This window comes from Carassius auratus, chromosome 10, assembly GCF_003368295.1.
Source record: "Carassius auratus strain Wakin chromosome 10, ASM336829v1, whole genome shotgun sequence".
In the NCBI taxonomy this organism is placed as follows: domain Eukaryota; kingdom Metazoa; phylum Chordata; class Actinopteri; order Cypriniformes; family Cyprinidae; genus Carassius; species Carassius auratus.
In genome coordinates this window covers 14,636,241-14,653,894 of record NC_039252.1, presented here as the reverse complement: position 1 = coordinate 14,653,894, position 17,654 = coordinate 14,636,241, and the positions used below count along the sequence as shown (strand labels likewise).

Genomic DNA, 17,654 nt, shown 5'->3' with positions numbered 1-17,654 from the left:
CAGGCATAGCTTTTTTATATATGTTTTATATAATATTTATTTATAGTGTCTGTGTTTAAATTTTTTAACGTATTATTATTATTACTATTATTATATACTAATATATAATAATATTGTTATTATTATTAATAATAATAATTTCAGTTTATAAAAAAAGAAGCATTTTTAACCTCATGACTGCAAATAGGAGGGAACATAAAACACTGTGTTCTGTTTGTCAGTCTTTTAGCCGAGGGCTTCACCTGTTGCTGTGGTGGTCTTGGTGCTGTGGAACCAGTGCTGGTCATGACTCAATGCCAACATTAATTTATATGCTGTGAGGAGACCAACATCTGGTGGATTCTACTTTTGTGCCCAACCATGTTCCACTTGATCAAGAAAGATAAAGACAAAGAGAAGGATGGAACAAAAAAAGAGAAGAAGGAGAAGAAAGAGAAAAAAGAGCGAATGTCTCAAGCCGAGCTGAAGAGCCTAGAGGAAATGAGCGCGAGGAGAGGTTTCTTTCATATTCATCGAAGCAGCTCTAAACGGGAGGCCAAAGGAAAATTGGAGATTTCCAGCCCTATTCCCATCAAGGTGGTCCGAAACACAGAGCTCAGCCTGACAGACGGGGACCTTAGCAAACTCTATACTCAGGGTACCATAACACCTGCGGGCTCCAGTGATGACATTAAGATGGTCCAAGACATCCGCCAGTCATCCATCAAAGAACAGATGGTCAAATACGACTCCATGACGAAGCAGAATTCCCCAGTCGAACAAATCTTGAAGCGGTTTTCTTTCTCAATGAAGAGCAAAGATGAAAGCCCTTCAGGGTCAACTGCACCATCAGGGCAGAACTCCACCACTCCCTCACCTCAGGTAGAGGTCAAGGTGTTCAATCCCCCACCTCTATATATACCTTACCATCCCACCAGCCCTGCAAAGAGCATCCAAGTTCCAGAGATAGTGGACCGAACGTTCCCAGCAGACTTGTCCTTGCCTGCTGTAGCGCCTCCTCAAATTCCTGCACCAAGAGAGTTGGAAATTCAGCGCCGCAACACGGGCGATTTCGGCTTTTCCCTTCGTCGTACCACCATGGTGGATCAGCGGCCCGACGGGTCGCTCTACCGAAAGGTGGTCCACTTTGCCGAGCCTGGCGCTAGGAATAAGGACCTGACTCTGGGGCTGGTGCCAGGCGACCGTCTGGTAGAGATCAACGGGAGGAACGTGGAAAGTAAAAGCAGGGATGAGATCGTGGAGATGATCAGGCAGTCTGGAGACACAGTACGTCTGAAGGTGCAGCCCATCGTGGAGTTGAGCGAGTTGAGCCGCTGTTGGTTGAGGAACACCAGAGGCCCGTACCACGATGTTTACGAGGTGAGATGCTTATGTGTTATGGTTGGATGTGTTGAATCGCACATGGAAGACTAACTCTTCTAACACAGACTGGGCCATGGAGTTGCATGGGTGCAAGCTCTTCTTCTTCACATAATGTTCTGTTGTCTCCCCAACATCCACTAGGACAATAAAACCCAATGAAATGTTGTCAGTATAATCTGATAATTTGTGTTTTTTTTAGCTAAAAGTGCAGTTTGCATCACACATGTTTGGCATTTTGACGTTTCTCATCAAAACTGATACAGTTTGAGGGTACATATTGTATGTTTCAGCAACATTTCAGATGGAAGATCATTTAGAGCCTTGATGTATTCTGGGAATTCAGAGCAATACGAGTGTGTCTGTTGACATCTGAAAAGACCATTGTGCAGAGAGCTGTTGATAATGTCAACAGTTTCGGCGAGACAGCTCAGGGGGGTTAATAACCTGTCTAATGCATTTTTGTCGCTTACCCATAATGCATCTGAGTGGAACAAATTGCAAAAAAAGCAAAAAATATGTATTATTGTTATCTAATATGCTCTTAAACGGAGAGGTTCTAAGTCAGAATGAGTCTTTTATTTGTTCAGTGAATGTTTTGTAATATTTACCCTACATAACTTTAGAATAAAGCATGGTGCTAGCAATGCCATTGCATGGGTTCGATTCATATAAGGAATGCATTATAAGGATTATAAAGTGTATACTTTGAATGCATTTGGATAAAAGCATCTGTGAAACTATTCTTGAAGGTCTATTCAGATCTCCTGAAATCTCTGTTTCAGTGTTTGCAGAAGAATTAGAAACTTTTGAGTTGTCTGCTCTCTTGGCTTTGCTGTATTCCCCAGTTGCTCTTTGACACATTTTCATCTCTGTATCCTGATACAGCTCAGCAAACGGCCCCGTTTCAGAATGGGGTCAAATCTGGTGGCCTGACAGCACATTTAGTATATTTTAATCTTATGACGTAAAGCATTGATGGGTCTTTTGATAACAAAGATGAAAACACTGATTTTTGATTTCTGTAGTCAGTCTGAAGGTCAGGTGCTCTGGGTGAAAGCAGATGTAATGTCAGCTGTGTTTGTTTCTAGTTTGTAATCGTCTGTCATTGTGATTCCTCAGATATTTCAAAATGCCAGTTGCCCTTGCTCAAAGTCACATAGGAAGTTAGAGTGGTTGCATTTCCCCATTATTATTAGAGACTTGATATCTATGCATAAATAGTACAAATCTTAATTCGGTTGTTAAAAAAATGCACATTTTTATTCACAACTGAAATGGAAACCGTCCCTTGCATTCTCTTGAATGCTGTAGAATACTGTATTTCTGTACTGTAATATTTGTTCTTTTGAAACATAAGAGGTTTATCCTAGTGCAGCTGAGAGGATCTGGCCTGATCTGAGCGAGCAGTTTTTTTTTTACACAAACAGCATTTTATCTAATGGAGTGAAGATAGGAAGAAACAGGTGTTTGAAGAGAGTGTTTTGGTCAAGCTAATCAAATGAGGTGGCATGGATCGCATGAGTCAGCAATCACTCCTGCTGAACCTGTTGTCGTGTTGGTTTGCTTGAGTTTGAATAGGAGTGTGTGTGGAGAGAACTCTTTACATGCCTTCTGCTAATGGATAACCCGTGAAATCTCAGTGTCAAAGTCTGAGCGTTGTTTTAGAACACCATCAGCATTAGAGTATGTCAGACCATTAGAGATGTTTCATAGCCAATCATGTGTAAAAATGTAAATTAAATAAAAAACGCTAGGGAAAACGTTCTAATAACTTTCATTAGAAACATTAACATGATTGCTTATATTATATATGTGAAATTATGCATTTATTTTATTCTACATCATTAATGTTACATTTCTCTGTGTATTTCTTCATTGTTGATAACTGTGGGTCTACATTCTGTTTTGATATAAACTCAGAAATGTGAGATATAAACTCAAACAATTCTCAGAAGAAAAGTCAGAATTGTGATTTAAAGTTGCAGTTACAAGATAAAGGTCATAATTTGTTTTCTGTGGTGGAAACCAAAAGACTAAATTGAGATACAAACTCAAAATGCAATTTTGACTTTTCTCACATTTCTGAATTGTGGGAGAAATTGTGAGATAAAAAATATATATATATATATATTTTTTTTTATCCGTTTGTGAAAACAGAATTTTCTTATAAATCCTATAGTTGCCTATATGCATAGCTATTTATGCAGTCTCTAGATGCTGAAAAATGCCAATCATATCAATCAAAAGAGATGCTGAAAATCTAGGACATTCAAGTTATCCTGACCAGGTTTTTTCCCAGTTCTTGTTACTAAATACCACTCACAATATACAGTTTTACAGCAATGATCCAAAAAAATTATCCTCATACCGTCCGTCTCAAATGACAATGTCATCTGGATAGGAGATGTCAAATCAGCCACTGCAATAAACTGCACCCTTTGTGATAAATTGGCCAGTCTCACCCAGCCTGCAGGGGGCAGGAGTCCCACCGGGGTTTTTACTGGCCCACTTTAAGAGGAGCACAGAAAAAGACATGCCACATTTTGGATTGGCCTAGAAGTGGTTATTCTATATAAAGACTGTGATACAGAAATCTAGACTATGCCACTGTGGAGAGCTGCATGGAGAAATAGCTTGTTGCAACTTGATGTAGACACTTTTGTTTCCCACCTGCTTTTAAACACTTGCAATTATGTTTAAATGTGTTGTAATAGTCCCACAGTCACTGGCATTTTCATTGTCAAACACAGTATTCTATGCAAATTAGGATCAGTATAGATTATTCACAAAAATCTTTTTTTCTTTTTGCCTGGTGCAACTAAATTTACCTTTTTGGAAAGGTCAGTGAAATACAGCAAAACCTTTGTTCCCATTCACACTGTTACCTGATATGCAGTTTCTTTGAACTGGATGCTAAAATAGTGCAGACAGCAAGTGCAAATAAACAACACAGCAGAGTTATTTTAGTATTATTTATATATTTATTAATCCAAATATACAAATTTGAATTTTAACTTTATTTTTATAAGTTGTAGTTATTTTTTTTACTTTTGTCATTGTATTTGTTTATTTATTTATTTTCGTTTTTTTTTTTTTTTTTTGTGGTAATTTTAAGACTTTAATAACTTATTTATTTCAGTTAGTTTCCAAGGCAACATTTAAATGTTAGTTTAAGCTTTAATTACAGTTAGTTCACCCCAAAATGTAAATGCTGCCAATATATACTCAGCCTCATGTCGTTCCAAACCCGTATGACCTTCATTCATTTTCTGAACACAAATTAATATATTTTTGATCAAATCTGAGAGCTCTCTGACTTTGCATGGGCAGCAATGCAATTGCAATGTTCCCAGTCCCAGGAAATGTAGCAAGGACATCGATAAAGCAGTTAATGTGACATCAGTGGCTCAACTTCAGCTTTGTGAAACTACGAGAACACTTTTTGTGTGCAAAGAAAACAAAAATAACATAATTTAATAAATTCTTCTACCCGATTTACTGTCTTCTGCCATTTTTGGATGGAAGAGTTGTTTATATTCAGGAGAAAACTTGTGAATGCTTTTACAGAGCTCTCAGATTTCATCAAGAATATCATAATTTGTGTTCTGAAGATGAACGAATGCCGTACTAGTTTGGAATGACTTGAGGGCGAGTAATTAATGACAGAATTTACATTCTCATTTTGCCTTTATTTCAGTTAACAAAAATAATTTTTAATATCACTGGGCGCAAATCATGCATAGTGAGTTCCCTCCAGAACTGAAATGGAAGGCAGATACTCTTACAGTTTGTCATGCAGCATGAGTGACTTTATGCCAGTAGAATGTCAGCTATTTGTTCAATCATGGTGTGTCTCTGAATGTGACAGGAAACGCTTGTGATTTTGTTTGACAGGTTTGATTGTTTGCGCTGATAGTTACCAGACAGACAGGTTTCAGCTGCATTACTGTAGTGAGAAGACCTACACTTAAAAACACAAACTCTCCTCACACCCTCTCCTGTCCTCTCAGCTGAAGGATGGGCCTCTGAATGAATGAAACAACATGCTCTTATAATGCTCTTTTGTGTGTGACTGCTGAATCAGTTGGGAAATCTGAACACAAAAATCTATCTAGGCTTTTTTGACTAAGAGTTATGAGCATGTTTAGAAAGGTTTTGAAGTATTTGCAATGTACTATGTAGACATTCTTTAAAGTTAACAATGCAATGTTTGCTCACCTAAAACCACCCACACTTGTATATCAATGTCTATTCAGTATTTAGCAACTTGGCCTGTCCTGATGAACAACAATGCGAACAATGCTGAAACATGAAGGTTAACCAGTCATAAGCAATATGATTGACATGTACATTACCTGGTGTCTTAAAGGGATAGTTCACACAAAAATGAAAAATCTATCATTAATTATTCACCCTCATGTCGTTCCAAACCCATAAGACCTTCGTTCATTTTTTAAACACAAATTAAGATATTTTTGATGAAATCCATGAACTTTCTGACCCTGCATTGACAGCAACAGAACTACCACATTCAAGGCTCAGAAAGGTAGTAAGGACATCAGTAAAATAGTCCATGTGACATCAATGGTTTATACATTTTGTGTGAAAAAGAAAAAAAAATTACAAAATATCTCATAGACCCCAAACGCATTGTGGTTGTAAAAAAGAAAGTAATTTTTAAATTGCGCATTACCAACAGTCTAGACTAGATCAATCTGTGTCAGTCAGTGTTTGCATTGCTATTCTAAATTACCCCCACTAAATTTTATGAACAGTATTCTGTATTCTTTCTTTGGACTCAATGGCTGTCTTTTTCATCTGCCCTGTGAGGGTTCAGTAGCCTGTGGACTATAAATGTACTCTGACTGCTCTGAAACAATCTGTCCGTGAATGGCTTCATTAACTAGTATCAGATTAGATTATGTAATGGATTAACTTGGCTGCCCATCAGCCACTGAATACAGGAAGTGTCTTTCATCTGTCATCAGTGTCTGCTGTCCCTCAGTCCTCTCTGTCAAATCTCTCTTTATGTCTCCACTTTATTTCCTGGCCGATGACCCAGAAGTTTTTCTTGAGCTGTCAGTGTCGCCCCAGTGCTATCAAGAGACTGAAAGGACCTTAATATTGACGCTGGTCCGGGACACATGGGTCCAGGAAGTGTCTTTAGTCAGGCTGATAATTTTCCTGGTTTGGATCGCCGGGTCTGTGTGACGACCAGCTGCGGTTTTTGGGCTGAATTTCACTGGTAGTTGGCAGTGGGACTGTGTGAAGCTGTCCAGTGTTTCAGCTCTAAATGTGAGCATGTTGGTATAGGGATGACCTCAGACAGTTCACTTGTACATTAAATGTGACTGGGTTCAGGCACGTGCACAGGTAGGGCTCAACCTGTGCAGAGCACATGCCCTTTTTGCCCTTACACTCCGAAGTGCCTTTTTTTTGGTGGTGTTTTTTTTTTTTTTTTTTATCACTGCTATTGGTCACCCTTTACGTCTGTCTGTCTGTTTTACCAAATGAAAGTTCTTAAAACGAGCTTGTGTAAATCTTATTCGATCCTCAAGCTGTCAGTAAGCTGATAACTCCGCCCCCTCTATATTCATTGAATCAACTGAAGTTCCACAGCAGCCGCACAGTAGACACCAGCTGAGCTGAACAAAGTTTTGCGAAGGGTAAATAAATATCTTGTTGTTTGAAGAAGTACTACTAAACACTGTCTATAAAGGCTCATATTTTATTTATTTGATGTCTGACTGACTCACTGAGACATGTGGGACGTCGCCTGAGAGAGAGGGCTAGCATTTGCCATCTAGTCATAGCCAATACATAGCCAACACTTAAATAGCCTGTGCAGATAGTAGCATTTCAACTTTTATAAAATGCTAATTTGGCCAAATGCATTTTACCACAGGAAAAACTGAGCGCTCCGTCTATATAGCTAAAAAAACTAGTTTGTAAACTAGATGAAAATGTAATGTGATGCCCGCAGCGGCAGGCGCCGTCTCCGTTTTAATGACGGACAGAAAAAAAAATCACATTTGCACACATTCGCTGGTCAAAAACGATATATTGATAAGTAATACAACAACATATAATTTGTTTTTACCTTCGGAAAATCATAACAGGTGCGCCCCCGCACTGTTTCGTACTGGAACTTACACAGCGACGAGTGATCCTCGTCACCTAGATAACATATTTCTAAGAAATTTCTTCTTTGATTTATGATTGCTGATACACTTAATTTATTAACATTTAGGCTAATCATGTTATGGTATACTCTCTGTATACTCTCTTTATAAAATGTTGTAAAACATGGTTTTACTACAGTAATGTAGTAGTAACTAAAAAAAAAAAAAAATTACAGAAGATCACTGAAATCTTTATATTTTATCATACAGAATGTAATTCGTGATTCATTCCAAGGCTTCATTTATTTGATCCAAAATACAGTAAAATCAGTAATATTGTGTAATATTTTTACAATTTTAAATAACTGTTTTCTATTTGAATATTTTAAAATGTAATTTATTTTTGTGATCAAAGCTGAATTTTCAGCATCATTACTCCAGTATACTCTTCAGTGTCACGTGATCCTTCAGAAATGCTTTTCACTGCAACTGTACTTTTCACACTATTTTTATTTATTTTTTCATTGCTGGCTTATTTTAGGGGAAAGTGTAGTGAATAAGAGACCTTCGAGAGACCAACATCCCTGGTCCACCACAGTATCAAATTTTTGCCAGATACATGGCTCACAGAAGGTTGATGTTGTATAAGGTTTAAAGAAGCCCTTAAAACCCTGTTTATCTATATTATCTAATTATCTAATATTATTATTATGGTTGTTATTAATCGTGAATAAATCTAAAGCTTTTGAGACTATTATTTTGTGTTATTGAATTTGTCATGAAGATGTGACCATTTCTTCCTTTTATGCAGGCTTACTAAATAATCTTGATATAAAAGGGGGGGGGGGGGTGCCCTTTTTCAGTTTCAGCACATGCCCCTCAAAAGGTCTGTGCACGGCCCTGACTGGGTTAATGGAAGCAGTTGGTTAGTCATTTACCTGCTGGCCTTTCACACCCTCAGAACATGACAATGCATGGAATCAAAACAATGACTATATTTACGGTCTTAATGCATTTCGAATGTCATTCGATGTTGTCATAAGGTCTGTGATTTGATTTGGTTGTGAAGCTTTGTTTTTCACAAAGGTGAAGATCAATTTCTTTCAAATTTGACACTAATGGTGTGTTCACACTTGTAGTTTTGTTTTGGTCCATACCAAAAAAGAAAATAATGAATTTGGTCCTTATTTGCTTAGCAAAGTACCATTACAAGACACAAAACAAAACATATTAGGATAAGGTCACAACCATATTCAACAGGTTTTATGGCGTATTTTATTTTGCATCAAAACTTACTGAATATACAAAATAATGCTGTGGACTGGACTAAATGTGCTCGTTGTCTGTGTACATATGAATTTCTGCTGCAAATAGATGGCAGATCCCGCACCTGTACTGAACTGTAATGGAATTTGTGTTTGTTTGGATGTCGTTGGTCCATGTTGTGTTCTTATTTCAGTCGAACTACACCAGAGTTAGTTGGAAAGCTTGTTTGCGGCACAACAAGGTTCGGATAGCAACATTCACACTTATTCAAGTCACTGTATTAACAGAGCAATCAGACCAGAGTTTATTGTAACCAAACCTGTGAAGTTATTAAGGGTTTCTTGTATCATGACATCATATGGGCACTTTTTCAATTATGTAAATGTTATGTAAATCACTATGTACAGAGGAGCAGCAAGACCAGACATGCTGTTGCTGTTATCTATCCACAGAGTTGTGCCCTCAGGATGTTTCTGAAGGAGAGAAACATTGGGATTTTTTTTTTTTTTTTACATATTTGTGCAATACTTTATGAGTTTGTGAAGCGGGTGTTTAAATCAGATAGTACTGTAGTTTTTGTCTGTCCCCACCTTTACTTGTACACTAGAAATTTGTTAAAAGCCACATTTTCAATTCCAAATGAATGATACAACATACTGTATACTTTAACGTTTAACCTGTTTCCCCTCAGAGATCAAATCATGCTTTCATCCTAGATTTGATTAAATCCTTCATTTACAGTATAGCTTATATTAAACATTATGTGTTTAAAAGCACATGAAATGGATAGTTTTCTGCTCCATTACCACTTGGTATTAGCAAACGCTGGATTAGCAAGAACAGCTAAAAATAATCAGGCATTAAGGGAAGGAGGTGCCACATTTCATTACCCTAGCAACGTGCAGGCTACTAGGTGGGGCTTTGGACATTGTGTACTTGTTTGGAGACCCACCTAAACTCCACACTTCATCATAGGCTACTATTAATGTAAGTTTTGATGTGTGCATGTGTTAGCGCATGTTTGCCATTTAGTCCTGCCTTCTGTTTATTTCTCCTCTAATCAGTTGCTGTAGTTAAGAAATGAAAGAATTTTTGATAAGGTTCACATCAGTCTTTCATTTTTTTTTCATTTTATAGCATTCATTGTGAATACTGTGCATTGAATGCAGCTGCTTTCAGTGAAAATGGCCGATAAGGCAAGATCCATCAGGATTTCTTAGACCACACAGAGACAAGGGATCCATCTGGGGAGCTAATCAGATTAAGGAGCCCACCATGTCCTCTATAGACAATGCTAGCCTGTTTGTGTCCTGCTTTGCAGCACTGATATGATATGATATGATATGACAGGCCTGGACTGGCCTACAACCCCACCAGAATATAAGGCCTCGTGGGTTTGTATGAGGTAATCGATCATCAATATTGTTTGTGTTATGAACTGGTCTGGGTGAAAGAGCTATAGCTTGTAGAGTTTATAGTATGAAACAATAATATAACTTCATATGTATGTATTTTTGGACTATTATATTTACATAAAACAAATTTTCCACCACCCCTCAGTTGTAGCACAGTCAATTACCCTGTTACCAACTCTTACCAATAACAGAGGCTCTTTATTTATTCAATTGATCACCAGCATGAATAGTCTATTTCTGAGCTGAAGATGTTTTAGTTTTGCACATTTTCTATGATGCTGTGAATGGTCGCAGGTATGTCGCTATTTGGTTGCTTAAGTGTTTTGAGGATATGTAGCACGCTCTTGTTTGGTTGTTTGGGGTGTTGCTTTCTTGTGCAAGTTAAAAGAGCTCAACAATGACCTGCTGGTCCCTAGATTTGAAGGGACAGTGTGTGGGATGGGTTACATGGCAACACTTAGGGTTGGGGGTTTGTTAAAAAAACTAGTGCTAGGCCAGGCCAGCCAAGTCTCCAAGAGATGTGCACAACATCGCCCTCTGGTGGATCTGTGAGAAACAGCATCATTTTGTTTATTCACACGTGTTGTGGCCCCCTTGTGGTGGGATTTTAACATTTTGTCTCTGTTGTTGAAATTTGTGAATTGAGTTTGGCAGGATTTTCTGAAAGAACAGTTAAGCTGTTGTAATCCAGTTTGCTGTGTTTGTGTGTGTGTGTGGTCAGGGGGTACTAGGGTCTGCATGGTTATTTATATCCTTAGTGTCCTCAAGCAGCTGTCATCCCCCTCCCGAGCTAGAGCACTCTTGCTTGACGTCCTTGTCGTAACGTCCTGCCCCACGTTGAGCCTCGCTCAAGACGTCTGCCCATGGATGTCTACCTGACCACCTGCTTAACTTAACAAAGGGAATCCGATGTGTCTACTTTGTGTTTGACAGGTACAGGAATCTGTGTTTAATGGCTTCCGAACAGCCGTTTGTGTGCGTGTGTTGGTTACTTCACATTGTGGCCTCTTCACATGTGCTCTATTTATAGTGGATGTTCTGGTGTGTCATGAAAGCACAGTCCTGCTGCCTTAAATTGCACTTTCACTTTCAGACACGTTTTTGCATTACAAATCTGATCTTTCAGCATTGTTTTTTCAGTCCATGTGAAGCTTGATTCACATTATTCTATCTGTATACTACAGTAAAGTTCCAGCTCTCTCATCTGTCATTATTTACTCTCCCTCACGTCATTCCAAATAACAACTTTATTTTCAGTCTTCAGAAGACTTGGAATATAACACAAGTCATATGAACCACTTTCCATTGTCGTTTTGGAAATCGACAGCCTTGCATATCATTCAGACTCATTCAGAATGGACCAATATAATTTTCAAAAACATACACATTGAAAGTTGAATGTTTTGACCATCATGACAATGTGTTTTGACTGTGTTGTTGCAAGCCTAAATAAAGCTCCCCGCTTTACGTTTACTCCATTTAACAGATTAGATGTTAATCCTTATTTCTTTTCTACCCGTTCACCGCAGGGTCCTAGTACCCCCAAAACTTCAATCGGAAAGACTGCCTGCATTTAGCCGATCCTGTATTCTGTGTCTCTGCAAACCAGCCTTCCTTCTCCTCCCCTTTCCTTTCCTCTCTTCTCTTGAACTGTCCGTTTCATCATGGCCTTCTCATCTCGTTTCTCATTTTGGGAAAAAAAGGAAAGTACCGCTTTTTGCTGTTTGTTTATTAATTTATTGTCTGTTCAGTAAAGGTGACATAAAACCAGATTTTTCTCCAAATTAACAAAAAATATTGTTTGTACAATATCTTACAGAGCCCTTAAGAAGTGATTGTGATGGAAAAAATATATTTAATTGCTTTTGCATTTGCTTGCCAAGAGTTTGCGTTCTCCCTCAAAAGTATTGGATTCCACAAAGTAGCTTTGCATTCGCCTGCAAATCTTTTGCATTTTCTTAGTAATAGATTTCAGCGGAAGAACCTCCCTTGCTCGCATTCTAATTAGTGTTAGTGCATCTATCTGAGAGTTTAGCAGGACTGGTTTTTAGTAACCGAGAAAGACAGAGGGATAAACTGTATATTGAGAGAACAGAGAGAGAAGAACATCAAGAACAATGTCTCAGGTTAGAGCATCTGATCACTGATTTAACTTTCCTGTCTCTATCTGCCTCCCTTCAGGTGAAAGATGAAAATGTCCCGGGTGCAAAAAGTTCGAATGTAAGTGTTTGAGCAGCATTGTCATTACCGCATGACTCGGATTTCAGATGGGTGTCTGTTCTGAGATCAGTAGAGATGACATCTCCCAGAACTCTGCCTTTGTTATTGTGGCTGTGGTTCACTCTAAAGCACATCCTCTGTGTTTACTTCACGTATATCATCAGGAGGTGCTAAAGATAGGGTTTGTTTAGTAAATGGTGGTCCTTTTTCTTTTAGGACAGCTGTTTGCTTCCAACATCTTACTTTGTAATTACCATAAGAAAGCAGCTCATCTGTTTCTACACTTCATTCAGATTTAGTAGATGAAATTTAATGGAAACAGAGTGAGTAAAAGTAACTTTCTAAACTACAGAGTCCTAAATGCTCAAATGTGAATATTAGCAGGTGAGAGTGACTGTATGTGGATGTTTGTTTAGAACTGTTCTGCTGCTGTACTCTAGTGGGTGGGGCTTGTTGACATCAGGCCCTGCCATTTTTGTCCTCCAATCACTGCTGTAGTGGGAGGGGCAGCTGGAGAAAGAAAGAGAGGGAAGGAGCATGAGAGGGATGCTGAGCTAAGATTGTGTGTGTCTGAAGCAAATGTGTGAGACGTTTGCAAGTCATCATGGAGGCACAGGGCTGGAGGCCTGTCCAGCGCTCTCAAAGTGCTGCTGTTAATTTCAGTGTCCCACAGAATGCCGTGCACAGCTGGAAGAGCACCAGTATCATCACCTTCAGGATAGACATGAAGGTCTGTCTCCACATAAGAGCTCATTCCTAGTATCTTATCACTAAATATGCACTTTAATTTGTGTTTTTTTATAGTGTGAAGTGATTTGTGAGGTCTTTACAATACTCCTGGTTCCTGAATTGTGTATTGTGAGAGAGAGAGACTACCAAAGCCTTTGCGGTTGATCCTGTAGAGTTGTGTTTCAGGGCTGTGAGCCAGTGTTGCACTGCAGTGACCTTAATTACTGGGTTTGTCTGTTAACCTGCCTGACTGTTCTGAGAATAAAACTGCAAAGTGCCTGGCCATCTGCAAGCATGAGTCTTTTTCAGATGAACTTTCAGTACTTGCAGCTGGGCTGGAGAGTGTGTAGACCCTCTGATATTCAGAACGGACACCCCTCTGTCATCATTTGGGAAATTCTGGAAGGTTGTTGCTTGTGGAATTATATTGAAGCTATTGTTAAACTCAAGATAGAGCTCTTATAAGTTACAAGGGATGTGAACTGTTACCTTTAGTTCTTGCTACTAGTGTGTAATTTTATAGGTTTTTTTCTTTTGTGGTGACCTGTACATGTACGTTCTGGGTTGTGTGAACAGTCGGATGGTGAGAACAGTATGAGTCAGTCTCAGACAGCAGTAAGTGGCTCAACCGAGCGATACCGGGGTGAACCATCAACAGCGTTGAATCCAGAGCGGCCACTGACTCTAGACCAGAGAAGCAGCGACTCCATGAACGGACGACATGGCAGCGTTGAGCCTGACCCATTGACGAGGAGAGGACTGAACCTGGCTCACAAAGCAGGGTCAGAGGAAAAGCCTTCGACAGCCACTTCAGTCCCCAAAACAAGCCGTCCACTGCAAGCTGGCAGCTCTGTGGATGGAGATGCCCTCTCTGTTGGGTTGACCAGCCTAATGGGCCGTGCAAGGACTAAAGAGCATCGCTCTCGCTTGAGAGCTGCAGAACACAAAGAAACTCAAGAGGAAAGCAAAGAAAGGATTGGTGAAAGCGAGACCCCCTCAGAAGAACCCCAGCCATCCACCCTTGCAACCAGTCCACCTCCTAGACTTGACCCTCTTGCCCCTCCGGTTGGCTTTTTACCTTCCAAGCCAAATCCTCTTACCCCTCCTGCTGGATTCCTTCCAGTCACCAAGCCTGATCCATTGGCTCCACCTGCTGGTTTCATTCCAGCTCCTAAACCAAATCCTTCTGCTCAACTTACACCCAAACCTGATCCTCTGGCACCGCCGGTGGGATTCGTTCCCACCCCAAAGCGAGACCCTTTTGCTCCGGTGGCAGGATTTATCCCCAAGCCTAAAGTTGACCCATTAGCACCCCCTGCAGGCTTTATTCCTGTAACACGGTCCATTGCTGTACGAAAGCCAGAGGTACAAACTGCATGTGTTTCTGAATGCTTTAGTAATGCATGTTTGCGCAGCAGGCCAATGCCGTGAAACTCTGCAAAGTTCACTGCAGAACTAATCTTGCCATAACTCTTGTCAAATTCTTTTTCTCAACTTTGCATTATGACTTTGACTGCTGTCTCACTTTAACCCTCTGAAGTGGATTCAAGTAACTGACGCCTGCGAGATGCCTGCAAGAATTCAGCATGCTGGAAGTGACTTTTTTAATTCTTGAGATCATTTTCTAAAGCACACCATGTATGTCGTCCCATTAAATGGCTTTAAGTTGAGGTAAATAGTATTGTTGGCTGCAGTCGTAACCGCATATCAGACTGTTATTGCATTAGTGCTGACCATGTCGGTTGCAGACTTCTTGTAGACTTGTAATGTGGTGGCTTCTATGTTGCTAACTTTTGGCATGATTATAGATCATATGTTTGCGTCATATTGACAAGTGCTGTGTCTGTGAAGGTGAAGGAGGTTTCAAAACCTTCTGCTGCTCCTGCTGGAAAACTTCCATCCCAGGTTTCCACTATCGCCAACCAACAGGTGTGTCCCACCACTGCCAAGATGTTTGTGTAAGACAAGGGTGTTCAGCTGTGAGAGTTGTGTGTTGCCTGAAAGTACATATGTGGTTAGTTAAATGTATTCTACATCATTGGTGTTTATGTCTGACTGCTTATTTCCAGATTTGATCCTGGTTAACAATTGTTAGCAGTTATAGTATTCTATCTGTCAGGCTTGGTCTTGCATTGGTTTCAATGTTAGCATCAGGTGGTTTGATAATAATCACACTGCTGATCCTGCGGTCAGAACCACTTAGGCTCTTCACTGATCCTTTATGATTCCATCTATAGGGATCTCCAGTGATGCCCACCCAAGGGAATCAGGTGCAGAAACACCTCCCTTAACCTCTCCCATTTCTTTCTTTATCTCTTTCTTTTTTTCTTTCTGTCTTTCACAGTTCTCATATGAAATGTTTTATTCTCCTGTTAATTTCTTTTAAGTCCTGTGAGGATTTGTGTATTTATGACATTTTGACTTCTGCTCTCTTGCTTTCCCCGGCCCTTTGCAGGCCAAGGCAGCTGAAGATCCCGTGGCTATCCTGCAGGCTGCACATGAAGCTGCCAGTCTGACTAAGGTCTGGCTACTGCATTGCCTGTGTGTAATTCTGCTTATGGGTAAAGCTCAGTAAGAGTCTCGTTGTGCCATTGAAGGGAATCTTATCACCTCAGAGCTCCTGTTTGAACCAAAGCACATTTCCCATTCAAATTCTACACATATATGTGCATGCTTTACAGTTCAGTTTATTTTCTGTGTGGTATAGTATTCTTTGTGTTGTCTCTGAAGAGAATATTAATTAATTTTCCATAGTAAGCGTGTATAGGTTTTAACCTGATATGGATTGCTCTGCTGTCTTTGGTAGCACCCATTTCTAAAGTCTCTGTCACAATTAACCTTAAACAGAATGAAAATCTAAACTGAATCACAATCAGTCCGTGGACTGGAAACCTGTAGTGTTTCATGTTCTGTGATGACAATCTCTCTCACTTCCTGCTGCAGGTGAAGACGGAGAAGCAGCTTGCTGCAGAGAAGGCCTGGTATAACACTGAGAAAGTCTGGCTTGTCCATAAAGATGGCTTCTCTTTGGGTAAGTGAAGTCATAGTTCATAACTCCTGATCCGAAAACTCATGTCCAGTTTAAGTCAAATAAATATTCGTTTTGTTTGTATAGCTACACAGCTCAAGACAGAGATGGGTTCTCTCCCAGAGGGGAAAGTGAAGATCAGATTGGAGCACGATGGAACAGTACTGGAAGTGGACGAGGATGATGTGGAGAAGGTGGGCGGAGTCATTGTCACAAACATGTGACATTACTCATGCAAAAGTCAAGAAACCTGTTTAATTACGCTCATCTGTCTGTCAGGCGAATCCTCTATCATATGATCGGGTGGAGGATCTCTCCTCTCTTCTGTACCTCAACGAGTCCAGCATCCTTCACAGCCTTCGTCAGCGCTATGGTGGAAACCTCATTCACACCTACGCTGGGCCAAATCTTCTGGTGGTCAATCCTCTCAACACCCCTGCCTTGTACTCAGAGAAGGTACGAACTTCACACAAAGTCTTACCTTAAACCTCTGGCAGAGAGAGATGGAGTGACATGGTCTGTTTATATCAGGTGATGCAGATGTTTAAGGGCTGCCGGAGGGAGGAAACAGCTCCTCACATTTTCGCTATTGCTCAGTCGGCATATCATCAGCTGCTAACCACACGTCAGGATCAGACCATCGTGCTTCTGGGCAAGAGTGGCAGCGGAAAGACGACTAACTGCCAGCACCTGCTACAGTACCTGGTCACCATTGCAGCCGGAAGTGGAAAGGTGTACTCAGGTGAGGAAGACGAGGAGGACCCAACATAGACCCCTTTTCAGTTTTCCTAGAGTTCATTTTCACTTTATTGAAGTTTTTTTAAATATATGTTATTGTTTATATATATATATATATATATACATTTTATGATTTTTATATAACATTATGAACTGTCTTCTCCCCACAGCTGAGAAATGGCAGGCGGTCTACACGGTTCTGGAGGCGTTCGGGAACTGCACCACAGCTATGAATGTGAATGCCAGTCGCTTCTCACACATCGTCTCTCTTGACTTCGACCAGGCAGGACAGGTGGCCTCTGCCTCTGTTCAGGTAGGGTACAGCGAGGGCAGGTACTCAGAATTTCTAAAGACATTGGGGGATTTATCTCTGATTTGCATTATGTCTTGCACACAGACCATGTTGTTGGAGAAGTTCAGAGTGACCAGACGACCAGAAGCAGATACAAGCTTCAATGTGTTTTACTATCTGATGGCTGGAGCGGATGCAGCTCTAAAGTAAATGAGAGACTATAACACTGTAAAAAAAAAAAATCGATATCTACCCCTTCATTTTGTATCATTGTGGACCTGACTTACTGGTCATATACATTTTACAGTGTATTAACCTAAAAAGCATTCAAACTAAATGCATTTGTCTTGCATAAATCTATCCAGCCACCTTTGACATGCCGTCCTGTGATATTCTGGCAAATATGGTGCATATTGGTTTTAGGTTTTAGGACAACTTTGATCCACTTCAAATGTTGACTACTGTATATATGCTTAAATAGC

General features: G+C 40.0%; 1 protein-coding gene across 15 annotated transcripts in view; it reads left to right on the top strand.

Moving 5' to 3' along the window:
• The window catches only part of myo18aa (myosin XVIIIAa), a 40,395-nt gene that overhangs the window by 966 nt on the left and 21,775 nt on the right, over window positions 1-17,654 (top strand). For 7 of the 15 annotated variants that reach the window (XM_026273936.1, XM_026273940.1, XM_026273935.1 and 4 more), the window contains exons 2-9: window positions 222-1,359; window positions 15,570-15,635; window positions 16,058-16,145; window positions 16,230-16,336; window positions 16,422-16,598; window positions 16,674-16,884; window positions 17,051-17,193; window positions 17,278-17,378. In XM_026273936.1, coding sequence (XP_026129721.1) covers window positions 361-1,359; window positions 15,570-15,635; window positions 16,058-16,145; window positions 16,230-16,336; window positions 16,422-16,598; window positions 16,674-16,884; window positions 17,051-17,193; window positions 17,278-17,378 — 1,892 coding nt within the window. In that variant the 5' untranslated portion in view covers window positions 222-360. Of the gene's footprint in view, window positions 1-221; window positions 1,360-9,701; window positions 9,738-10,927; window positions 11,099-11,694; window positions 11,869-12,346; window positions 12,386-13,690; window positions 14,480-14,965; window positions 15,044-15,351; window positions 15,385-15,569; window positions 15,636-16,057; window positions 16,146-16,229; window positions 16,337-16,421; window positions 16,599-16,673; window positions 16,885-17,050; window positions 17,194-17,277; window positions 17,379-17,654 lie in introns of those variants that run through there. The other 8 variants (XM_026273949.1, XM_026273947.1, XM_026273942.1 and 5 more) reach the window with 5 other exon arrangements.